Raw genomic sequence first — 26,724 nt, forward strand, 5'->3', positions numbered from 1 at the left:
GATCAGAACTGAAGTGGGACGTTTAACTGACTGAGCCACCCAGGCACCCCTGAAATTAAACTTTTATAAAATTATTGTTTCAAATATAAAATAGTGTCAGTATGGAAAACCAAATGACAGTTTCTTTAAACAATTAAAAATTGAATTACCATATGATCTAGATCATTGGATCTATTACCATCCAATTCCCTTATGGGCATAAACACAAAAGTAGTAAAAGCAGGTCTTGAACAGATATTTGTACACCCATGTTCATAACATTATTATTCACAATAACCAAGATATAAAAACAATCTAAATGTCCATCAATATATGAATGGATTTTTAAAATGTGATATATACATAAAATGGAATATTATTTGGATTTTAAAAAGAAGGAAATTTTGCCATATATGATAACATGAATGAACTGAGAAGACATCATACTAAATGAAATAAGCCAGTCATAGAAGGACATTTATATGAGCTATTTAACATGACAAATCATACTCTTGATTTCAAGGTCGTGAGCTCAAGCCCCACATAAGGCATAGAGCTTACATTTAAAAAAAAAAAAAAAGATCACTCATAGAATCAGGGTAAATGGTGTTGTCAGGGGCTGGGGAAGGGAGAATAGTGAATTCCTGTACAGTTGGTATAATGTTTTAGTTATGCAAGATAAGTAAGTTCTAGAGATCTGCAGTGCATTAATATACGGTACTGTACTGGGCACTAAAATTTTTTAGAGAATAGTTCTCATGTTAAGTTTCTTACTACAATAAAATAAACAAACAAACAAACAAAAATAAAATAGGGCAAAATATTCTACCCTCTGATGATTTTAAAAATCTAAATAAAATAATTCTTGTGTACAATATGAAACCTACAACACAGCAGAAATGTATTTGTACTTCAATAATTCTGGAAGCAAGCTTACATACTTTTCTAAAATGTGAAAATACTGCCTTCAAGGGATATTAACATTTTAAGGATACAGAGAGTTTCTGATACTACAAAAGCTTAATATTAACACTAAGAAAGTTCTTATTTAAAGGTAATTGCAAATCCAGCAGACTGTTGAAAAAAATAAAGAATTTACTTTTTTGTTAAAAGGTTTCTGACTTTATTATCAAGATGATTTTTTCAATTAACAGCTTCCTTTTGTTCTCTTCACACCAAACAGTCTGTTTGCAAATCCTATTTGTCTCATTCCCTCTTGCCAAAACTGTCATAACTGACATTCTGGTAGGAACCCAGATTTTATAAAAATCTAGGTTGTCTGTACCCTACAACCAACCACCTGAATATGATCCAGAGAATAATATAAAGATGCTGTAGAGAGACACTTGGGTGGCTCAGTCAGCTATGCTTCTGACTCTTGATCTCAGCTCAGGTCATGATCTCGTAGTTTGTGAGTTTGAGCCCCACATTGAACTCTGCAATGACACTGTGGAGCCTGCTTGGGATTCTCTCTCTCTCTCTCTCTCTCTCTCTCTCTCTCTCTCTCTTTCCCTCCCTTCCCCTCACCCACTTGCACTCTCTCTCTCTCTCAAAATAAATAAATAAACAAAAATAAATAAAAACTTTTTCAATGAAATAAGGTGAATATAGAAGGATATTGGTGAATAATCCTTAAATGTGGGCTAAGATCCAACTACAAAAATTTGTGACAATCCTCTCTCCAAGCTGGGCTTGCATCAGTTCATGACCAGCCTCCCAGAGTGTGGAAAGTCTTTGTAATAAGTAAGGTGTTCAAAAGCAAAGCCAGTAACCTCCTCTGAAGCTCTCTGAAGGGTGATGATGACAGCAACATGGAAGAATGGAATGAAAACATAGTTTTATAGTATAGAAGAAAAGAATATTTCAAGAAAAACACTACTAAAATACAGTATGTCATAAGATGCCATAATGTTCCCATATGGCAAGAAAATATAAATATTTATCTAAAGAGCTATTTAATTTTCTACAGAAGTGATGAGTTTATGTTTAATATATATCTATTGGCATGTAATTTTATAACAAAAAGTTCCACTATGATAGACATCAGTCTTCCCCTCTGCACACTTTTGATAAGGAGACCAGGAAAACAATCTTATATGGCCAGAGGCTTTACTTCAATCCTGTTCTAGGACAATTTTATTGTTTCATGGTCTTTCCTTCAGCTTACTGGGACATATTCTGCAGGGTGAAGATATTCTGAAGATAATAAATTAGAAGGAGCAGAAATCCCTCTGGAATATTCCTTTGTACAAACTCAACCATTGAACTAATTACCTATATGACATAGTGAGGTCTCAGAGGATCCAAGAGAATAAATCACTGGAGGCTCCCTCCAGTGCCAGCAAGTTCTCCCTTGTGGCTGAATTGAGACTGATCCTATGCCTCTCTCTGTTGAATGCCAGACTTTCTGAAGAGAATCTGTCTCTTTCCAACCCAGGTGTCACCATCCAAGCCAGCTCCTTCCCTTTGTACACCTTTTCCTTCAACCTCATGGTAAAATGAGTAAAATGGGTGGGAGAGACCAGGTTATGTTTGAGCATTTCCATTAGCACCCATTTCTCTTCAGGTTGTGATTAGAAAGGAGGTTATCTCACTCACCCAATGAGAGTGGGCTATTCTTGGTAATAAGAAGGAACACATAGTACTCCAAATAATAGTATTAGGAAGATAGTACACTCATACCTAATTATGGTCCCCTTATCACCATTACCACAGTAATTTTCAGAGCTAGGAATATGTTAAGGCTCAAAAAAGCATATATTTCAAGAAGTCCATGACAAAGGAAAAGACAAGAGGAAAGACAGAGAAAAATGACTATCCACATATTGAGCCTTTAGTAGGCATCAAACATTGCACAAGACATTATACAGAAAACATTAAGAGCACAGGATATAAAACTTCTGTCACTTCATATCTTACATGATGGCAGAGACAAATGTCTTAGGAAAAAATAAAATTTGAACCAAATCTAGAATATTGAGTAGAATCTGAGAAAGTAAATAGAAAGACATTACTATGATAGGTGAAAGACACATCATTTACCAGAGAACTTAGGCACCTGTGACTACAAGCAAGTTTTATTTTTTTTTAACGTTTATTTATTTTTGAGACAGAGAGAGAGACAGAGCATGAACGGGGAAGGGGCAGAGAGAGAGGGAGACACAGAATCTGAAACAGGCTCCAGGCTCTGAGCGGTCAGCACAGAGCCCGACGCGGGGCTCGAACTCACGGACCGTGAGATCGTGACCTGAGCTGAAGTCGGACGCTTAACCGACTAAGCCACCCAGGCGCCCACTAGCAAGTTTTAAATAAGTAAACAAGATCAGCCTAACATAAGCATTTATGTGGAGCTATAGTTGAAAATGAAATGAAACTGACATTATGGAACCAGGCATTTCATTCTGAGTAATTGCAGAATCTAGCTATCCCTTTATATATTTATTAAATACCTGCTACAGAACAAAACTAGCCTAGGCCCTGAGGAAGTAAGTAAGGAAGTAGATCAGGCTTCTAAAATGTTCAGAGGGCAGAAGGAGAGGCCAGCGAGTTCCTGCAATGGCAGAAGAATAGGAGCTTGAATATGGACACAAAGAAGAGGAGATCATGGGATATTTCATTCAGGAAATGATGCTTGATCCAGGCTGTAAAGGGTAAATAGAACTTCAGCAGGTTAACGTAGGAGAAAAAGAAACTAGCATGTGCAAAAGAACAGAAGATGGAGCATGTGCTTTTCAAACATGATGAAGAGTGTGAGGTTGGTGAGAGAGAATGGATATGATAACATCTGGCCAGAAAAGAGATAGTACTGGGTGCCACACACTGGTATTTGAAGGGTTTCTGAGGATTGAAGCAATGGAGAGGGGGAAAAAATCAGTATTGCATTTTCTGACTATTACTCAAGGATAATATTACTCAAAGAATATTACTTGGAGAATAGCATGAAGGATGGATTAGGCTGAATATAACAATCTCAGTTATAAATAAGAAGTCTCACATTATGGCCACAAGGGGATTCCGTGGATCATTTTAAGTCATTCTTGAATTTCATGACAAATTCTTCTTTTTGTGACATTCTCAAAAATTTCTGAACCAACAAAATTACTTCCAATGGTGTTGTATGGAGAAACAGTTTTTTTTAAGTTCCTTTTATCTATCCAAATTTAACCACTCTATAACTTTCCCCTTAGTTGATATAGTTTTCCTCCTGAAAAAAATTCAGTGTATATTTCCTTCTCTTTCAAGTGAGAACCCACTTAAGGAAGAATCTTATCCTATATAACAGTATCTGTTCTGATAATAGGAAATCCTTCAAATATATTTTTCTATAGCACATTTGTAGACTCCAATTCAGCCTCCTTCTCAAATACCCCAGGGCATCAATGATCCAATTTTAAAATGCTGCCTTAGTAAACAAACACAAAATAGATGTGGTTTGGCAGCACAGAAGGCATGTGCCTTTAGATTTTTATAATCTGGATCATATATCCATTAATGAAACCAACTCATTAGGTGTCCTCATAATTTCTCCATTGTTTACTTCATTGTAAGCATATCATTAAGGGCCCTCAGAATTTTTTCATGTGTGACATTTTCCAATCAAGTTCCCCCTATCCTATAATGGTGACATTGAATTTTTAAGCAGAATCCTATTTAAGTGCTATATTTATTCAGAGTCCTATTCTTGCCTATTGAAATAAGTTGGATCAGGTATCCCTGCCAGTTTTGCATCACTATAGGTTTGCATTCTTTCTGTGTGTGAGGCAGAGGGGTGAATGTGTCAGGCATTTGGGCCCCAAGTGTAAACTCTGGCTTTATCCTGTAGCACCTCCAATTTTTTCCTGCAGGTTTCATAATCTCCCCGTGCCTCAGTTTCTTTTACATTTATTACTTATGTTCACCATTTATTTAACACCAATTTATTGTGTGAAAATAGTGTGTAAATTAAGTGTGATAATCCTCAGTCTGGAGATGAGGAAATGAAAGCTAAATTGTAGACAGCTCTATGGTTGTTAAAATATGGCAAGCAGGACTTGAACCATGACAAGGAGCTTCTGCTCTTCCCATACAGTTTCTTGTGTACTGTTGTGTATTTGCTTTTTGTTTGGTTATTATCATTTAGTAAAATAATCATTTTGAGAATGGATAAATCATTTATTTAAGTATGCCTTCTATTCCCAGACATACTTTTAGGGCATTTGATCTTATCCAAACCCTGAAATGTGAACATTATTTTTTTATTTTTTTATTTTTTTGCATTTTCATGCAAGAAGGCTGAAGCTCAAAGTGCTAATGTTCCTCTTGCAAAGTCCTCCGTTCATTCAGTTACTCATTCTGCCCGAATAGTGGCTGGCAGAATGTGGATTCAGAAAGATTTACTACAGTTAAAAACACTGTGCTCATCACCCAAACAACATCCAAAACCCCATTTCCTGAATCATGTTATTTTTTCATATTTTATTAAATTAACCTACATTTAGGGTGCATGGGTGGCTCAGTTGACTAAGTGTCCAACTTCGGCTCAGGTCGTGATCTCACCATTTGTGACTTTGAGCCCTGCCTTGGCCTCGCTGCTGTCAGCCCAGAGCCTGCTTCAGATCCTCCATCCCCCTTCTCTCTCTCTCTCTCTCTCTCTCACTCTCTCTCTCTCTCTCACACACACACACACAAATAAATATTTTTTTAAAAAAAATTAACCTACATTTGCTATTACTGATCACACTTTCTTAAAATGCTTACCAAAAAAAAGTGTTTTTTAAATGAACAGAATGATTTTATTCAGGTATTTCCAGGATTTATCATCACAATTAATATTCAATCCCAGGATTGTGCTCTCTTCCTCAGAAACATGGCATTACATTTGCCCCTCTGATCTGGTGGTACTTTTTCTAATCTTCAAGAAATGTCGACAATTGAGAACATTTGCAAGTTAATTCGATATATTGTGCTATAATATCTATGAATTTAAAGAATTAAACATACGTCAAAATGTAAGGTATTCATTCTTAGCTGCTTGACAATAGTCCCTTGAAATAGTCCCTACTGGAACTCATTTTTTTTCCAAATTAGACTGATTGTATGTGACAATGATTCCATTATACCCTTGTCTATTTTCATTTCAAGAATAAATAGAAATAATACTATAACTTTTAGAATTTTCCAAAACCTTAACTCATATTTCATTTTCCAGTCTTCATTAAAGTTTTTGTTCACCTTCATGGTATTTGTTTTGTTAAGCCCAGTTTATGTGTACTCCTCTTTTGTGGAATGAAATGTCCTTCAAATTTTGAAGCTTATGAAAATATTTGCTGTGTAGCCAAACTGAGAATTCTATAGTAAAAGACAAAAAAACAAAACAAACAAACAAAAACAAAACAAAGCTGAGAAGAAAAGGTTAAAAGAAAGAATAAGGAGGGGAGAAGGGAGAAAGACACAATAATAAAGATGAAAATGTAGTATTTAGAAAAAGTTAATTTGCTGGTTGCATTTCCATCAGGCTAATTTTCTCATGGAAAACTAAAGTACCACTATGATAGTAGTATGATTGTCAAATAGATATATTGGCCATGATTGTAAAAAGTTATCTGCTCTGTTTATGGAGAATTGCTTTTTGTTCAGGCAATCTTTGATACTTCTAAGCAAGGAAGATAAAAGCTACTTTAAGACATTGTCTTGACCAAGATCCAAAATAAAAAAAACCTTATTCTCCACAGAAGTGTGAGAAGCAAAGAAATTCTCAATATTTATAATTAATAAGTTCACTTTTTAAAAAGCAAAATAACTAGGGGCTCCTGGATGACTCTGTGGGTTAAGCATCCGACTTTGGCTCAGGTCATGATCTCGCCGCTCGTGGGTTCAAGCCCCGCATTGGGTTCTGTGCTGGCAGCTCAGCTTGGAGCCTGATTTGGATTCTGTGTCTCCTTCTCTCTCTGACCCTCCCCTGTTCTCTCTCTCTCTCTCTCTCTGTCTCTCTGTCTCTCTCTCTTTCTCAAAAATAAATAAACACTAAAAAAATTTTTTAAGCAAAATGACTAAAAGTAGAAGGGGCATTGTTATGTGACAACTCTGCATTATAACCTATCCTAGTAAAATTTTGCAGTATAAAATAAAAATCAGATAGTATGGAAGTACAAACATATTTGTGAGAGGAATGTATTGGAGTAATGTGGCACTTGGACTTTTTAAACTGCAGTACACTGTAACTTCCTGTGTGGCCTATTTGGGGAATAGCTACAAATTGCTGAAGGGTAAAACAATCATGATAGCATGGGCATGATAAAGGAATTGAGGGGAAAAGCTAACCTCACAACTGAGTATTGGTGAGCTGAGTTTGGAAAATGCTAAGTTTAAGATATTGGTGGAACATTCCAGAAAAAAATCTCCTATAAGAGGTAGGGATTTGAGAGGGAAATGAAATTATGCATTTTGAAAATTCATAGCCTACAGAAAAGAGATGACACCATTTAGAAAGAATATGGGGGAACACAGAGGAAAAATTTAAAGATGAGATAAAAAAAGAAGGAAAAGATGAAACAAGGGAGAAAAAGATGACAGAATAAGAGGAAAATAAAACTAGTGAAAACTAGGAAGACAAGAACTAGATGAAAAACAAAGGGAGCCAAGTTACACAAAACAAACTACCTGTTGATGGCCTCTTTCCCAAAGAAAGAGTCTACACTGTTACATAGCTGTAATAGCCCTCCAACTTCTATCCTGTCTATCCAAGCATCCAAATATCAACTTAACTGGACTGAGAGGAAACATTATGTAGTAATTCCTTTAAAAATTTTCTGAGAGAAATGTGCCACTTTCAAAGGATTGAAATCCCCATTCTTGATGACATGATAGCACTGTGTTTTATGAAGGAGCTAGGAGAGAGAAACAAGGATGCAGGAAAGGAGAGACAGACAGACATACCTACACCCACAGAATGAGAGAGAGACTAAGAGAGGACAAGGGAAAAGAGAGGAGAGAGAAGAGAAAGGAAGAGAGAAAGAAGGAGAGTATGTATAGACATAATTGTAGACTAAATATAGATAACAGTACCTAACACTTATATAGACCTTATCATGTGATAAATAAGTTTGATGATGATGAAGATGATGATGATAGAGATGATAGATAGATATTGGGTTGATAGATAATGGTAGATATATACATAGATGATGAATGGATATACATTATAGAGAGGTTATAAATAGATGATAAATAGATGATAGGATAGATAGATAGATAGATAGATAGATAGATATAGATAGATGATAGATAGTTAACAGATGATTAGATAGATAGATAGATAGATAATAGATAGATGATAGATAGATAGATAGATAGATGATAGATATAGACAGAATTTAGTTATATAAAAATTCTTTTAAGATATTTAAATAACCATATAAGTTAAGTTAAGGACTACTTTTATTCTCACTTTTTAAATAAGGAAACTAAAATGTGGAGAGGTTAAGTGACTTGACCAAGTCCACAAGTGATTGAGACTCAACTTCAGCACTCACTGCACTTAACCACTACACCATACAACAACAGAGTTGAGGAGAAAGAAAGTTAACCTAAGTGGGCTGAAAAAATAAATCATATAGTGCTTCTGTTAATTTTTTTTGAATACTTCAAAAGGATTTAAAGGATTCAAAAGATTGCATTCCACTTCTATGACCTGAGAGAAGTATGTCATAAAGACTTGGGTTGACTGAGCTCAATGAAAAGTTTCTCGCCATATCTAGGATATTCCAAATCTAATCCTACTTTAGTAGCAGCTGTGAAGGCAGTATTTAAATAGAATCAGCCCAATCTTTTGAGAAATTGTCATAACAATTATGAAGATTATCCCACCAACATAGTTGAAGGTTTCAAGATGTTGTTTACTGAAACATAAAAGTCATGCTTAATCTCCAAACTGTGTCTCTCTCCTTCTAGCCATACATAAGGTGGGTTCCATGCAAGGAGAAAATGTGTTTCCCTAGAACTATTGTGTTGTTGGGCTTCTCAGATTATCCATGGCTAGATGTGCCCCTCTTTGGAGTGGTCCTGGTCTCTTACATCCTCACCCTGATAGGGAACAGCTCCATCACTTTCTTTCCACGGTGGAGCCCAAAGTCCAGACCCCCATGTATTTCTTCCTGGGCAATCTCTCTGTACTGGACCTTTGTGTCACCTGCGCCATTGTGCCCCAGCTGCTGGCGAGCCTCTGGGGACCAGAGAAGACAATTCCTTCCTGGGGCTGCATCACCCAGGCCTACATCTTCCACTGGACAGGATGCACTGAATGTGCTCTGCTGGCAGTAATGGCTTTTGATCGCTATGTGGCTATCTGTCAGCCCCTCTGGTACACTCTTATCATGAGGCCCTGGGTGTGTGTGCAACTGGCAACTGCTGCCTGGTCCAGTGGCCTGGCAAATTCAATACTCCAAACTACGCTTACTCTCCAGCTCCACCACTGCGGTCACCACACACTTGACCACTTCTTCTGTGAAGTACCTGTTCTGATCAAGCTGGCCTGTGGTGATACCACTGCTAATGAGCTGTCTCTGGCCATTGGAGCCATCCCTTTTGCACTGATGTCTCCTCTGCTTGTGCTAATCTCCTACACATTAATTGTCAAGGCTGTGTTGAAGTTACCTTCAGCTGACAAAAGGTACAAGGCTCTCAGCACATGCAGCTCCCACTTGGTGGTTGTCATCATGTACTTTGGACCAGCCATCTGCATGTACCTCCAACCCCCTGCAAATAGCACCCGGGCCAAGTTCATGTCCTTCTTCTACTGTGTTATCATCCCACTGCTCAACCCACTCATCTACACTCGGAGAAACAAGGATGTGAAGAGAATGTGGAAAAGGATTCTACAACCTCAGAGTGAGGTAAAATCCTAAGAAGGATAGACGTCATAAAAAGGCCAGATAGTCTCTGCCTGTCTCCTGGGCCAACCCCATGCACAACTCAGTAAATACTGGCAGGTCTGTTTCCAAATGAGTGTCCATGAGCTCCAAGGAAAGGGTTCCCATCTGTCAACATCAACCAGCCTGATGTCTGGAGAAACTCTTCCAATTAGAAATGCTCTGTTCTGAAATCTCAAGTACAGCAATGCTACTCCTTTTTAACACTTCCTAAATGTCTTGTTCTCAGTGGAAAGAATGAGTCTGCATATATGTAGGAGGGTAAGTAACACCATCTTTTCAAATAGCTTCCTTTCTCTTAATGCTTATTTGTTTTGAGAGAGAATGTGTGTCAGTGAGCGAGGAAGAGGTAGAGAGAGGGGGAGAGAGAGAGAATCCCAAGCAGGCTCCATGCTGTCAGCACAAAGTCTGACTCAGGGCTCTACATCACAAACCATGAGAGTGTGACCTGAGCTGAAATCAAGAGTCAGATGCTTAACTAACTCAGCCACCCAGGCGCCTCTCAAATCACTTTCTATAACAGCTCCCCTTTACCAGATAGCATACAAGAAAATTTGGTGGAAAACTTTCGTACAGATCCCAACAAGAGTTTTAAATAATACTTCATTGGATTCATTACATCTCATTCACAAACCAATGTTTATTAGAGAGAGAGAGAGAGAGAGAGAGAGAGAGAGAGAGAGAGAGAGCCTGAGCAGATCAGGGGCACAGAGAGAGAGAGAGACAGAGAGAGAGAGAGAGAGAATCCCAAGCACATTCTGAGCTGTCAGCACAGAGCCCAATATAGGGCTCGAACTCACAATTTGTGAGTTCATGACCTGAGCCGAAATCAAGACTTAGAGGCTTAACCCACTGAGCTACCCAGGTACCCCATCATACGCAAATCATTATGATCTCTCCAGTCTCTGAGTGTCTCAGTTGCTCTCTCCTTTCTCAAACACCTCATCACCCTAAAATTCATCATATTCTTACCTCAGCAATGCCCTCACAATCTGTATTCAATTATTCATTAATAAAACAATATCAGGGGCACTTGGCTGGCTCAGTTGGTGGAGCATCTGGCTGTAAATCTCGGCATTGTGAGTTCCAGCCTCATGCTTGGTGTAGAGATTATTTAAAAATAAAATCCTTAAAAGAAATAAAATAAAATAATTTCAACCTCCCCATAACACATTTCTTTCACTTCTCTCAATTAATTCATGACAAATATGAATCAATATGCCTTTATATTTCTTATACATGTATGAAACAACTCCATTTGTTTAATTTCACTATTTCACTATATGCTTTGGAAGGTTAGAGACAACCTTCTTTGAAGTTATATAGAAAAGAAAATTTTTCCATCAAATCTGATTCAAATAAACTGATGAAGTTCTGAACAGGGTACCATCCTAGACTGTCTTCTGTGACCTGGGGAAGTTCAGAGAAAGTTAAGTATTTCAAAGATGCTTCCCCATAAGCAAAACTTTTGTTTCCATTTCCAAAATGTTGGGCTGAGAAGTTAGTTTCTGCTCAAATACATAAAAAAAGAAGGCATATTGGAAAGGAGGGACTTAAATTTAGTTTAGGAAATATCTATTTTCAAATAATATGGAAAGAGAATAAAGTAGCAGTATTAAGCTGTTTCAAGTCTGTTAGTTAACTGGAATCCATGCCTCTTTATTACAAAAGATCAAAAGTAGGCATCACTAGACAAAAAAGAAGTTGTCTATGGCTTTGGTAGATGTCTAAAACAAACTCTATAGGGGACATTATGTACTTTGGATAGACAGTGAGGATCATCTTTGTACTTAACTCTTAGTCCAAATTTTTGTTCAATCCTGGCTCTGTTTAGACGTATCTTGGGCATTTAGAGCCTAATATTTATTGATCAATATACAATAGAAGAAGGTCTCTAATCTTCCAAAGCATATAGTGAAGCTCACTTTCCACACACACACAGACACACCCAAAAATTCTGAAAATGTGATAAGTTCCATTTGTTATAACTTTTTATACTTATCTTTCTGGGGAAAAGTTATGAAAAAATATCAGTAAATCAGTAAAATCAGTCATCAGTAAATTAATTTCCTGTGACAGTTTAGTTTTTGATATAAACCCTAACTTTTTTTTTTTTCTGAGAAAAGGATAAAATATTCATGTTAATCATCAAGGAACCTCAGAAAACTTTCAGGGGAAAGTGAACAATAGTTTTCAGAGTATACTCAGGAGGCCCCTGACAAAAATGGAGGTTTATTTCTATGAAAGGAATTTTTGGACCACACTTAGTATTGATTTACAATGGGAAATATCAAAGAGTAAAAGCAACTGGCTGTTCAGAGAACTGGAAGAAGATTATTGGAATACACTTACACCTTGAATATAAACCAGAAACTCATATATGAATGGTATGCAACACATTTTTCCTTTAATTTTTATTTTTAATTAATTTATTTAAAATCACATTAGTTAACATACAATGTAGTGGTGGTTTAAAGAGTAAAACCCAGGGATCCTGGGAAGATGGCAGTATAGGAAGATGCTGGGCTCACCGCGCGTCCTGCTGATCACTTAGATTCCACCTACACCTGCCTAAATAACCCAGAAAACTGCCAGAAGACTAGCAGAATGGAGTCTCCGGAGCCAAGCGCGGACGAGAGGCCCAGGGAAGAGGGTAGGAAGGGTGGCGGCGGTGTGCGCTACAAGGACTGACAGGAGGGAGCTGGGGCAGAGACGCATCCAGCCAGCGAAGCAGAGCCCCCAAGACTGGCTTGCAAAAGCAGAGGGGCCAGATGGAGTGTGTTCAGACAGCAAGTGGAACTTGACATCTGGAAGGTTATAAGCTAACAGCTCTGCTCAGAGAGCGGGAAGCCTGGAGGACAACAGGAGGGAAAGTTGTTGAGCCCTGGACCACCAGAGCTCAGCTTGGCGGGGAACAAAAGCTCTCGCCAGCACCATCTCCCTCGCCCATCCCCTAGCCAAAATCCCAAAGGGAACCGGTTCCTGACGGGGAACTTGCTTGCACCGCGCAAACCCCAATGCTGTTCTTCTGTGGATCCATCCCTCCAGAGGGTCTGACTCCCTCCTGGTGCTGTAGGGCCCTTCCCAAAGCGGATCTCCAAAGGAAAAGCGAGCTGAGCCTGCCCCTCCTGCCCCTGTGCACCTTGCTGATCCACCCCAGCTAATAAACCAGTTCCCCAACACCACAAGCCTGGCAATGTGCAAGTAGCCCAGAAGGGACACGCCATCCCACAGTGAATCCCGCCCCTAGGAGAGGGAAGAGAAGGCACACACCAGTCTGACTGTGGCCCCAGGGTGGGCTGGGGGCAGACTTCGGGTCTGACTGTGGCCCCACCCACCAACTCAAGTTATTCAAGACAGCACAGGGGAAGTGCCCCGCAGTCCTGCACCACTCCAGGGACTATCCAAAATGACAAAACGGAAGAATTCCCCTCAAAAAAAGTCCAGGCAATAACAACAGCTAACGAATTGATCAAAAACGATTTGAACAATATAACAGAAAGTGAATTTAGAATAATAGTCATAAAATTAATCGCTGGGCTTGAAAACAGTATAGAGGACAGCAGAGAATCTATTGCTACAGAGATCAAGGGACTAAGGAACAGCCAGGGGGAGTTAAAAAATGCCATCAATGAGCTGCAAAATAAAATGGAGACAACCACAGGACGCATTGAAGAGGCAGAGGAGAGAATAGGTGAACAAGAATATAAATTATGGAAAAAGAAGAAGATGAGAAAAAGAGAGATAAAAAAATCCGGGAGTATGAGGGAAAAAGTAGAGAACTAAGTGATGCACTAAAAAGAAATAATCTACGCATAATTGGTATTCCAGAGGAGGAAGAGAGAGGGAAAGGTGCTGAAGATGTACTTGAAGAAATAATAGCTGAGAACTTCCCTGAACTGGGGAAGGAAAAAGGCATTGAAATCCAAGAAGCACAGAGAACTCCTTTCAGACGTAACTTGAATCGATCTTCTGCACAACATATCATTGTGACACTGGCAAAATACAACGATAAAGAGAAATTTCTGAAAGCAGCTAGAGATAAACATGCTCTAACATATAAAGGGAGACCTATAAGACTCGTGACCAATCTCTCTATTGAAACTTGGCAGGCCAGAAAGGAATGGCAGGAGATCTTCAATGTGATGAACAAAAAAAATATGCAGCCGAGAACCTTTATCCAGCAAGTCTGTCATTTAGAATAGAAGGAGAGATAAAGGTCTTCCCAAACAAACAAAAACTGAAGGAATTTGTCACCACTAAACCAGCCCTACAAGAGATCCGAAGCGGGATCCTGTGAGACAAAGTACCAGAGACATCGCTACAAGCATGAAACCTACGGACATCACACTGACTCTAAACCCATATCTTTCTATAATAACACTGAATGTAAATGGACTAAATGCGCTAACCAAAAGACTTAGTGTATCAGAATGGACAAAAAAACAAGACCCATCTATTTGCTGTTCTACAAGAGACTCATTTTAGACCTGAGGAAACTTTCACATTGAGAGTGAGGGCATGGAGAAATATTTATCATGCTACTGGAAGTCAAAAGAAAGCTGGAGTAGCCATACTTATATCAGACAAACTAGACTTTAAATTAAAGGCTGTAACAAGAGATGAAGAAGGGCATTATAGAATAATCACAGGGTCTATCCATCAGGAAGAGCAAACAATTATAAATGTCTATGTGCCGAATACAGGAGCCCCCAAATATATAAAACAATTACTCACAAACACAAGCAACCTTATTGATAAGAATGTGGTAATTGCAGGGGACTTTAACACTCCACTTACAGAAATGGATAGATCATCTAGACACACAGTCAATAAAGAAACAAGGGTCCTGAATGATACATTGGATCAGATGGACTTGACAGATATATTTAAAACTCTGCATCCCAAAGCAACAGAATATACTTTCTTCTCGAGTGCACATGGAACCTTCTCCAAGATAGATCACATTCTGGATCATAAAACAGCCCTTCAGAGGTATACAAGAATTAAGATCATACCATGCATACTTTCAGACCACAATGCTATGAAGCTTGAAATCAACCACAGGAAAAAGTCTTGAAAACCTCCAAAAGCATGGAGGTTAAAGAACACCCTACTAAAGAATGAATGAGTCAACCAAGCAATTAGAGAAGAAATTAAAAAATATATGGAAACAAACGAAAATGAAACTACAACAATCCAAACGCTTTGGGATGCAGTGAAGGCAGTCCTGAGAGGAAAATACATTGCAATCCAGGCCTATCTGAAGAAACGAGAACAATCCCAAATACAAAATCTAACAGCACACCTAAAGGAAATAGAAGCAGAACAGCAAAGACAGCCTAAACCCAGCAGAAGAAGAGAAATAAAAAAGATCAGAGCAGAAGTAAACACTATAGAATCTTAAAAAACTGTAGAGCAGATCAACGAAACCAAGAGTTGTTTTTTTTGAAAAAATAAACAAAATGGATAACCCTCTAGCCAGGCTTCTCAAAAAGAAAAGGGAGATGACCCAAATAGATAAAATCATGAATGAAATTGGAGTTATTACAATCAGTCCCTCAGAAATACAAACAATTATCAGGGAATACTATGAAAAATTATATGCCAACAAACTGGACATCCTGGAAGAAATGGATAAATTCCTAAACACCCACACACTTCCAAAACTCAATCAGGAGGAAATAGAAAGCTTGAACAGACCCATAACCAGTGAAGAAATTGAATCGGTCATCAAAAATCTCCCAACAAATAAGAGTCCAGGACCAGATGGCTTCCCAGGGGAGTTCTACCAGACGTTTAAAGCAGAGATAATACCTATCCTTCTCAAGCTATTCCAAAAAATAGAAAGGGAAGGAAAACTTCCAGACTTATTCTATGAAGCCAGTATTACTTTGATTCCTAAACCAGACAGAGACCCAGTAAAAAAGAGAGCTACAGGCCAATATCCCTGATGAATATGGATGCAAAAATTCTCAATAAGATACCAGGGAATTGAATTCAACAGCATATAAAAAGAATTATTCACCATGATCAAGTGGGATTCATTCCTGGGATGCAGGGCTGGTTCAACATTCGCAAATCAATCAAGGTGATACATCACATTAAGAAAAGAAAAGATAAGAACCATATGATCCTGTCAATCGATACAGAAAAGGCATTTGACAAAATTCAATACCCTTTCCTAATAAAAACCCTCTAGAAAGTCGGGATAGAAGGAACATACTTAAACATCAAAAAAGCCATTTATGAAAAGCCCACAGCTAATATCCTCCATGGGGAAAAACTGAGAGCTTTTTCCCTGAGATCAGGAACATGACAGGATGTCCATTCTGACTGCTGTTGTTTAACATAGTGTTGGAAGTTCTAGCATCAGCAATCAGACAACAAAAGGAAATCAAAGGTATCAAAATTGGCAAACATGAGGTCAAGCTTTCACTTTTTGCAGATGATATGATATTATACATGGAGAATCCGACAGACTCCACCAAAAGTCTGCTAGAACTGATACATGAATTTAGCAAAGTTGCAGGATACAAAATCAATGAACAGAAATCAGTTACATTCTTATACACTAATAATGAAGCAAGAGAAAGACAAATAAAGAAACTGACCCCATTCACATTTGCACCAAGAAGCATAAAATACCTAGGAATAAGCCTAACCAAAGATGTAAAAGATCTGTATGCTGAAAACTATAGAAAGCTTAGGAAGGAAATTGAAGAAGATATAAAGAACTGGAAAAACATTCCGTGCTCATGGATTGGAAGAATAAATAATGTCAAAATGTCAATACTACCCGAAGCTATCTACACATTCAATGCAATCCCAATCAAAATTGCACCAGCAATCTTCTTGAAACTAGAACAAGCAATCCTAAAATTCATATGGAACCACAAAAGGCCCTGAATATCCAAAGTAATTTTGAAGAAGAAGACCAAAGCAGGAGGCATCACAATCCCAGACTTGAGCCTCTACTACAAAGCTGTCATCATCAAGACAGCATGGTATTGGCACAAAAACAGACACATAGACCAATGGAATAGAATAGAAACCCCAGAACTAGACCCACAAACCTATGGCCAACTAATCTTTGACAAAGCAGGAAAGAGCATCCAATGGAAAAAAGACAGTCTCTTTAACAAATGGTGCTGGGAGAACTGGACAGCAACATGCAGAAGGTTGAAACTAGACCACTTTCTCACACCATTCACAAAAATAAACTCAAAATGGATAAAGGACCTGAATGTGAGACAGGAAACCATCAAAACCCTAGAGGAGAAAGCAGGAAAAGACCTCTCTGACCTCAGCCTCAGCAATTTCTTACTTGACACATCCCCAAAGGCAAGGGAATTAAAAGCAAAAATGAATTACTGGGACCTTATGAAGATAAAAAGCTTCTGCACAGCAAAGGAAACAACCAACAAAACTAAAAGGCAACCAACGGAATGGGAAAAGATATTTGCAAATTAGATATTGGACAAAGGGCTAGTATCAAAATCTATAAAGAGCTCACTAAACTCCACACCCAAAAAACAAATAACGCAGTGAAGAAATGGGCAGAAAACATGAATAGACACTTCTCTAAAGAAGACATCCGGATGGCCAACAGGCACATGAAAAGATGCTCAACGTCGCTCCTCATCAGGGAAATACAAATCAAAACCACACTCAGATACCACCTCACACCAGAGTGGCAAAAATGAACAAATCAGGAGACTATAGATGCTGGCGAGGATGTGGAGAAACGGGAACCCTCTTGCACTGTTGGTGGGAATGCAAACTGGTGCAGCCACTCTGGAAAACAGTGTGGAGGTTCCTCAAAAAATTAAAAACACACCTACCCTATGACCCAGCAATAGCACTGCTAGGAATTTACTCAAGGGATACAGGAGTACTGATGCAGAGGGGCACTTGTACCCAATGTTTATAGCAGCACTCTCAACAATAACCAAATTATGGAAAGAGCCTAAATGTCCATCAGCTGATGAATGGATAAATAAATCGTGGTTTATATACACAATGGAGTACTACGTGGCAATGAGAAATAATGAAATATGGCTCTTTGTAGAAACATGGATGGAACTGGAGAGTGTTATGCTAAGTGAAATAAGCCATACAGAGAAAGACAGATACCATATGTTTTCACTCTTATGTGGATCCTGAGAAACTTAACAGAAACCCATGGGGGAGGGGAAGGAAAAAAAAAAGAGGTTAGAGTGGGAGAGAGCCAAAGCATAAGAGACTCTTAAAAACTGAGAACAAACTGAGGGTTGATGGGGGGTGGGAGGAAGGGGAGGGTGGGTGATCCGTACTGAAGAGGGCACCTTTTGGGATGAGCACTGGGTGTTGTATGGAAACTAATTTGACAATAAACTTCATATATTGGAAAAAAAAAAAAAAACAAAACAAGAGTAAAACCCAGTGGTGGCGCCTGGGTGGCTCAGTAAGTTAAGCATCCGACTTCTAGTCACAATCTCATGGTGTGGGTTCAAACCCTGCGTCGGGCTCTGTGCTGACAGCTCAGAGCCTGGAGCCTGTTTCTGTCTCTCCCTCTCCCTCTTCCTCTTCCCCTCCCCCACTTACAGTTTGCCTCTCTCTCCTCAAAAAAATAAACATTAAAAAATGAAAATAAAGAGTAAAACCCAGCAATTCATCACTTACATATAACACCCAGTGCTCATCCCAACAAGGGTCCTCCTTAATGTCCATTGTTCATTTAGCCCATCTCCCCACCACCTCCTTTCCAGAAACATTCAGTTTGTTCTCTGTATTTAAGAGTCTCTTATGCCTCCATCTCTCTTCTTACTTATTTTTGCTTCCCTTTCCCTACATTCATCTGTTGTGTTTCTTAAATTCCACATATGAGTGAAAACATATGATGTCTGTCTTCCTCTGACTGACTTATTTCATTTAACATAGTACACTCTATTCCATCCACATTGATGCAATTGGCCAGATTTCATTATTTTTTATTGCCAAGTAGTATTCCATTGTGTGTATATTTGTGTGTGTGCGTGTATACACACACACACACACACACACACACACACACATATACATATATACCACCTCTTCTTTATACATTCTTTAGTTGATGGACATTTGGGCTCTTTCCATAATTTGGCTATTGTTGATAGAGCTGCTATAAACATTGGGGTGCATGTGCCCCTCCAAATCAGAATTTTTGTAGCCTTTGAATAAATAATTAATATTTCAATTGCTGGCTTAGGGTAGTTCTATTTTTAATTTTTTGAGGAACCTTCATACTGTTTTCCAGCGTGACTACACTAGTTTGCATTCCCACCAACAGGACAAATGGATTCCCTTTCTCTCCATCATCACCAATATTTGTTGTTTCCTGTGTTGTTAATTTTAGCCATTCTGACTGGTGTGAAGTGATATCTCTTTGGGTTTTTATTTGTATTTCCCTGATGATGAGTGATGTTGAGCATCTTTTCATGTATCTTTTTGCCATCCAGATGTCTTCTTTGGAAAAGTGTCTATTCATGCCTTCTGTGTATTTCTTCACGGAATTATTTGTTTTTTTGGGTGTTGAGTTTGATGTCTTATATATTTTGGATAATAACCCTTTATCTGAGATGTCATTTGCAAATACCTTCTCCCATCCCCTCTGTGACTTCTAGTTTTGTTGATTGTTTCCTTCACTGTACAGAAGATTTTATTTTGACGAGGTCCCAATTGTTCATTTTGTTTTTATTTCCCTTGCCTCCAGAGACACATCTAGTAAGAAGTTGCTATAGACTAAGTCAAAGAGGTTGCTGCGTGCTTTCTCCTGTAAGATTTTGATGGTTTTCTATCTCACATTTAAGTCGCTCATCATTTTGAATTTATTTTTGTGTATGGTCTAAGAAAGGGGTCCAGTTTCATTCTTCTGCATGTCACTGTCCAATTTTGTCAACACCATTTGCTAAAGAGACTTTTTTTTCCCTTTGACACTCCTGCTCTGTCAAATATTAGTTGGCCATACATCTGTGGGTCCATTTCTGGTTCTCTATTCTGTTCCATTGATGTATATGTCTGTTTTTGTGCCAGTACCATACTGTCTTGATGATTATAGCTTTGTAATACACCTTAAAATCTGGAATTGTGATGCCTCCAGGCTTGATTTTCTTTTTCAACATTACTTTAGCTATTCATGGTCTTTTCTGGTTCCATACAAATTTTAGGATTGTTTCTTCTAGTTCTGTGAAGAATTCTGGTGTTATTTTAGAGATTTCATTGAATGTGTAGATTGTTTTAGGTAGTATCACATTTTAACAATATTTGTTCTTCCAATCCATGATCATGGAATGGTTTTTTTTTCCTTTTTTGTGTGTCTTCTTAAGGTTCTTTCATAATCATTCTATAGTTTTCAGCATACAGGTACTTTACCTCCTTGGTTATGTTTATGCCTAGATGTCTTATAGGTGTGTTATGGGTTTTGGTGCTATTGTAAATGAAATCAGTTCCTTGATTTCTCTTTCTGCTGCTTCACTGGTGTTTAGAAATACAACCAATTTCTATATGTTAATTTTATATCCTGCTACTTTGCTGAATTCATGTATTAGTTATAGCAGTTTTTTGATAGAGCATTTTGGGATTTTTATATTGGGCATCACATCATCTGTGAAAAGTGAAAGTTTGACTTGTTCTTTAACAATTTGTATGCCTTTTATTTATTTTTATTGTCTGATTGCTGAAGCTAGGACTTCCAACAAAATGTTCAACAACAGTAGTGAGAGTGGACATCCCTGTAATGTTCTTGATCATAGGGGAAAAGCTCTCAGTTTTTCCTCATTGAGGATAATATTGAGATGTTGAGGTACATTCGTTCTATCCCTGTTCTTTAATGCTTTTTATCATAAAGATAAAAGTGCTTTTTCTGCATCTATTGAAGGGTCACATGGTTCTTATCCTTTCTTTCATTCGTCTGGTGTATCACACTGATTGATTTGTGAATATTAAGTCACTCCTGAAGCCCAGGAATAAATCCCACTTTAAATTTACTGTTCAATTCAATTTTCCAGTATTCTGTTGAAAATTTTGCCTTCATAAGAGAAAAAAAAAGATGGAGAAAAAAAGAGAAGAAAATGGAGCCCCTGGGTGGCTCAGTCAGTTGACCGTCTGACTTCAGCTCATGTCATGATCTCACAGTTCATGAATTCCAGCCCCACACTGAGCTCTCTGCTATCAGTACAGAGCCCACCTCAGATCCTTTGTCCCCCTCTTTCTATGCCCCTCACTCACTCATGCTCTCTCTCTCTCTCTCTCTCTCTCTCTCTCTCTCTCAAAAATTAATAAAACAAAACTGGCACACCACTGTGGAAAACAATATGGAGTTTCCTCAAAAAAATTAAAAATAGAACTACCTTATGACCCAGCAATTGCACTAGTAGATATTTATCAAAAGGATACAGGAGTGCTATTTTTTTAATATGAAATTTATTATGAAATTGGTTTCCATACAACACCCAGTGTTCATCCCAACAGGAGCCCTCCTCAATGTCCATCACCCACTTTCCCCTCCCTCCCACCCCCCTTCAACCCTCAGTTTGTTCTCAGTTTTTAAGAGTCTCTTATGGTTTGCCACCTTCCCTCTCTGTAACTTTTTTTTCCCTTCCCCTCCCCCATGGGTTTCTGTTAAGTTGCTCAAGATCCACATAAAAGTGAAAACATATGGTATCTGTCTTTCTCTGTATGACTTATTTCACTTAACATAACACTCTCCAGTTCCATCCACATTGCTACAAAAGGCCATATTTCATTCTTTCTCATTGCCACATAGTATTCCATTGTGTATATAAACCACGATTTCTTTATCTATTCATCAGTTGATGGACATTTAGGCTCTTTCCATAATTTGGCTATTGTTGAAACTTCTGCTATAAACATTGCAGGAGTGCTATTTTGAAGGGGTACGTGCACGTGAATGTTTATAGCAGCACTATCAGCAATAGCCAAAATATAGAAAGAGCCCAAATGTCCATCAACTGATGAATGGATAAAGAAATTATCCACACACACACACCCAATGGAATATTGCTCAGTGATCAAAAAGGATGAAATCTCAGGCCATCTGGGTGGAGCAGTCAGTTGAGCATCCAACTTCAGCTCAAGTCATGATCTCACAGTTCATGGGTTCAATACCTGCGTAGGGCTCTCTCCTGACAGCTCAGAGCCTGGAACCTGCTTTCCATTCTGTGTCTCCCTCTCTCCGTACCTCTCCCCTGCTTGTGTTCTGTCTCTCTCTCTCTCGAAGATAAACATTAATTAAAAAATAAAATAAAATCTTGCCATTTGCAAGTACTTGTATGGAACTAGAGGGATTATGCTAAGCAAAGTTATTCAGTCAGTGAAAGACAAATATCATATGACTTCACTCATATGTGGAATTTAAGATACAAAACATATTAGCATAAGGGAAGGGAAGCAAAAATAATTTAAAAACAGGAAGGGGGCAAACCATAAGAGACACTTAAATACAGAGAACAAACTGAGGGTTGCTAGAGCAGTTTGGGTGGGGGGATTGGTGAAATGGGCAAGGAGCATTAAGGAGGACCCTTGTTGGGATAATCACCAGGTGTTATATGTAAGTGATGAATCACTAAATTCTATTCCTGAAATCATTATTATACTATATGTTAAGTAACTTGGATTTGAATTTTAAAAAATAAATTAAGTAGAATAAAATCTTATAAAATAAAAAAATGAATAATACATTTTAAAACAAAGAGAGGAAAAAAGTTTTATCTGTTGGTACCTAGGGGGTGGTGGCTATGCTGGTCTGAAAGAGAGGCTGGCTGTGTAGACTCTGAGTCAGTCTTGCTCCAGTAAATAAGTAGTTGCCAGGCAAGGTTTGCTGTAAGTGGGTCCTACCTTCACTGGGGGCTGCTGTGCCGCTCTCTGAAGTCCCACTGTGTTGGTGTTGGGGGATAAAATGTACCACCCCAATCTCTCATCACAGACCATCTCATCATCCCCCACTCTTCAGGCATCCCTCACAGAATACTAAGAGTGTCAGCTTGCCCTGAGCCACAACTCTCCTGTGCTTTCTCCTTGACACACACAGCTAGGATTCAAAACCCAGGTCTTAAAGATTGACACAGTGCGGATCAGCTCCCCTTCTCTGGATAGGCCCTCTCTACCCTGTGGGTGAAAGGCCTTTTCCTAGCACCTGCATGGTCTTTTGCCTTTGGGGAGGCAATAAACCTTCTTCCAAAAGTATTCCTAGAAAAGGATTGTTCTCTCCCAGTTCATCCCGAAGATTTCTACATCACACAATGCACTCCCTCCTTCTCCCCAGGAGCGCACTTTTCAACTTAGCCCTGGAGAAAGTCACACACTTTCAGAACCTCTGAGTTTGGACTCCACCGCTGTTTGCAAAAACTGGGACACCCAGTACTTCTTTCTACCCAGTTTGTGGTCCAGAGAGGTTTTCCTCTTGTGCTAACTCAATGCCTCACTATCTCAACCCCTGTTTCTTTCTCTCCCCTTTGTCTCTCCACAGAAGGGGTTACCTCCCCTCCACAGGTCTGTCACTTTCTCTCCCACAGCTCACATCTGCACACCTCACTCCTGCCAAGCTGTCTTCCTCCAACCGTGGAGATCCTTCTGCCACTCTGCAGATCAGCTTCCTGGGTGTTCTGAGTAATATGACCTCAATACAGCTGTCTTTGAGCCCAGGATAACCTGACTTCTCTGCCATCTTAACTACCCTCTATGCAACACTTTTTAAAAACCCACAAGAGATGTGCTCTTATAGAAAAAAAAGAATCAGGAAAGGTAACAGAAGATTAGAGTATAATCCTTATGCCCATGAGCCAGTGCTTTCTCTGCCCTTGCAAAGTCTCCCTGGAATGTCAAACATCCTTAGTCCAGGAGGAATCAGCAGAGCCTCAGTTGATATCACCACCTTCTGTAAGAGTCTTATTCATTCACCTACATCGATTTCCACCGTAAGAGCATTTCTGTTGTATAATGAGAGTTCAGGATTCTGCACTTAGACTCATTAGATGCATTTGTTTGGCTGCTACTCTGCTATAAAAAAGCCTATGATTCTTTTCTTAGCTTTCTTTGCTTACTCTCTAGGTAATAAGGTTTCTACCAGGCACTTTGCTTGGTCTTGATAATGAAAATATGCTTATAAATCATAGTTAAAATAGATTACATCTGCCCATAACTCATCTCAGATGTTAGACAACTTTTCTAGAATGACTTTCAGAGGATGAGGTTGTCTTCACATTATCTGAAAAGTCTTGGAGTGATTTACCATGGCTTCCTGCTATGGCCTAAATGTTTATGTCCTCCCAAAATTTATATGTTGAAACTCTAACCCCAAATATTATGGCACTGAGAGATGGGGCTTTTGGGAGGTAATTCAGTCGTGAGAATGGAGCCCTCATGGTGGGGTTAGTGCTCTTATAAGAAGAGACATGAGAGAGACTATATATTTCTCTCTGTCAATATCTCTCAATGTTGTTGCCGTGTGAGCATACAGTGAGAAAGCGGCCATCAGTTATCCTGGCCAGAAACTTGATCTTGGACTCCCCAGCCTCTAGAGCCATGAGAAATAAATGATTGTGAAGCTACCCAGTCTACAGTATTTGTATTTGTTGCCCAAGCAGACTAAGACACTCCCTATACACACTATAACAGCCTGTCTCCCATGTGGCTGGGACACAGTCTGGTATATCCTGAGATATGAGGGGCCCAGAGGATCAGTCTAACACCAGAGTAAGCAGATATATATCTCCCATCCAGGATAAAAGGAAGTTTCAGGAGGTAAAACATGAAGTCTTACAATAAACCAGTGGAAACTGAGCAGTGCCTCAGACTATACTGTGACACCACACTGCAAGAAAGAAATGAGAAGATAGGCATGTGTAACAAGTCACTTGGTGTCTCAGTGACCAACAGAAACCAAAGTGATCTGCAATGATCTGCATTTTGATATGTTTATATGTTTATGCATTTTTTTTAAGAAAATATCTTATTTGGGTGTGTGAAATCTTTACAGAAGTGCCTGCCCTCTAGGAAATTACTGCCTCATACTGTACATACTTAGAGGCTAGAAAACCCCCAAAATAATATTAATAAAGTCAGCCTACACAGCAATCCCAAAATTATTTTATTTTATTTTATTTTTAATATGAAATTTATTGGGGCGCCTGGGTGGCTCAGTCGGTTAAGCGGCCGACTTCGGCTAGGGTCATGATTTTGCGGTCCGTGAGTTCGAGCCCCGTGTCGGGCTCTGTGCTGACAGCTCAGAGCCTGGAGCCTGTTTCAGATTCTGTGTCTCCCTCTCTCTGACCCTCCCCCGTTCATGCTCTGTCTCTCTCTGTCTCAAAAATAAATAAACGTTAAAAAAAATTTTTTTTAAACAGAAATTTATTGTCAAATTGGTTTCCATACAGCACCCAGTGCTCATCCCAACAGGTGCCCTCCTCAATGCCCATCACACACTTTCCCCTCCCTCAGTTTATTCTCAGTTTTTAAGAGTCTCTTATGGTTTGGCTCCCTCCGTCTCTAACCATTTGTTTTCCTTCCCCGCCCCCATGGTCTTCTGTTAAGTTTCTCGGGATCCACATAAGAGTGAAAACATATATATATTTTTTTATTTTTTAAGTTTATTTTGAGAGAGAGAAATAGTGAGTGGGGGATGGGCAGAGAAGGGGAGAGAGAGACAATACCAAGCAGGCTCCACACTGTCAATGCAGAGTCCAATGTGGGGCGGCTGAACTCACGAACCGTGAGATCATGACCTGAGCCGAAGTCGTATTCTTAAATGACGGAGGCCCCCCGGCGCCCCAGAAACACAATTTTAAACATGTAAGATGGGTATAAAATTTGCCAAAGGTAATTGAGTTTATTCTTAAAGGGGAAAAAAAGGATTTCTGTTACTGCTGTTGCACAAAGTCTAAATCACTATTGATTGAAACCTAGCAGCTGTGGAGTTCAGTCCAGCCATAAAGACTAAATCCACTGCAGATGTAAATATTGCGTGTTTCAGTCCTCCACCACCTTGCATTGTGGGCAGCACATGTCTGTGCATTGTCTGAAAGCCTCCCGTAGACACTGCAGCTAAATGATTGTCTGATTGCTTTTGCATTTAACACACTAGCATGAGGATTTTTACATCTAAATGCTAGTTGACAGACAATTTCAGCTAGCCGCATATTGTATGTGTGAGGTGCATAAAGACTTTTCAATCATTCATTTCCACTTATCAACTAAAATTTTGTTTAGTATGTGAATGTTTTTGAAATGTATAGCAATAGGATGTTGCACTGGGGGCAATTCATCATGCAATATAATAAAATTAATTTTTACCTTCCCCCTCCCCCACAAAAGAAAGAGTCTCACTATATGCACAACACACACGAATAGGTTTCCAAAGCTTTTCTGGCAGAGTGATACTTTTGAATGAGTACCTGAAAAGCACACATCCTATCCTGTTTTCTTCTTGAGTGTTTCTCACACTTTCCCATAGTGTACTCATAAAAGCAGAGAGAAGTGAATGATGGGAAACTTATCATAATATACAGCAGTGCACCAAAGCATGCAAATTAATTGAAGTCTTGGGTTTCATTACAAAATTTTGTCTATCTATCTGTTTTTCTATCTATTATGCCAGTTTATCATAATGGAAACATGCTTTCATTTAATTATCAGTTGAATTATTTATTTTTTTTTTATTTTTTTATTTTTTAATATATGAAATTTACTGTCAAATTGGTTTCCATACAACACCCAGTGCTCATCCCAAAAGGTGCCCTCCTCAATACCCATCACCCACCCTGCCCTCCCTCCCACCCTGCCCTCCCTCCCACCCCCCATC

General features: G+C 38.8%; 1 protein-coding gene across 1 annotated transcript; it reads left to right on the top strand.

Annotated features, from left to right (window-relative positions):
• Positions 1-8,987: 8,987 nt before the first annotated feature.
• LOC102953995 (olfactory receptor 15-like) lies at positions 8,988-9,860 on the top strand. Its single transcript, XM_007084987.1, has one exon. The coding sequence runs from the start codon at positions 8,988-8,990 to the stop codon at positions 9,858-9,860; it is 873 nt and encodes a 290-aa protein (XP_007085049.1).
• Positions 9,861-26,724: the final 16,864 nt, after the last annotated feature.

This window comes from Panthera tigris, chromosome A1, assembly GCF_018350195.1.
Source record: "Panthera tigris isolate Pti1 chromosome A1, P.tigris_Pti1_mat1.1, whole genome shotgun sequence".
Classification (NCBI taxonomy): domain Eukaryota; kingdom Metazoa; phylum Chordata; class Mammalia; order Carnivora; family Felidae; genus Panthera; species Panthera tigris.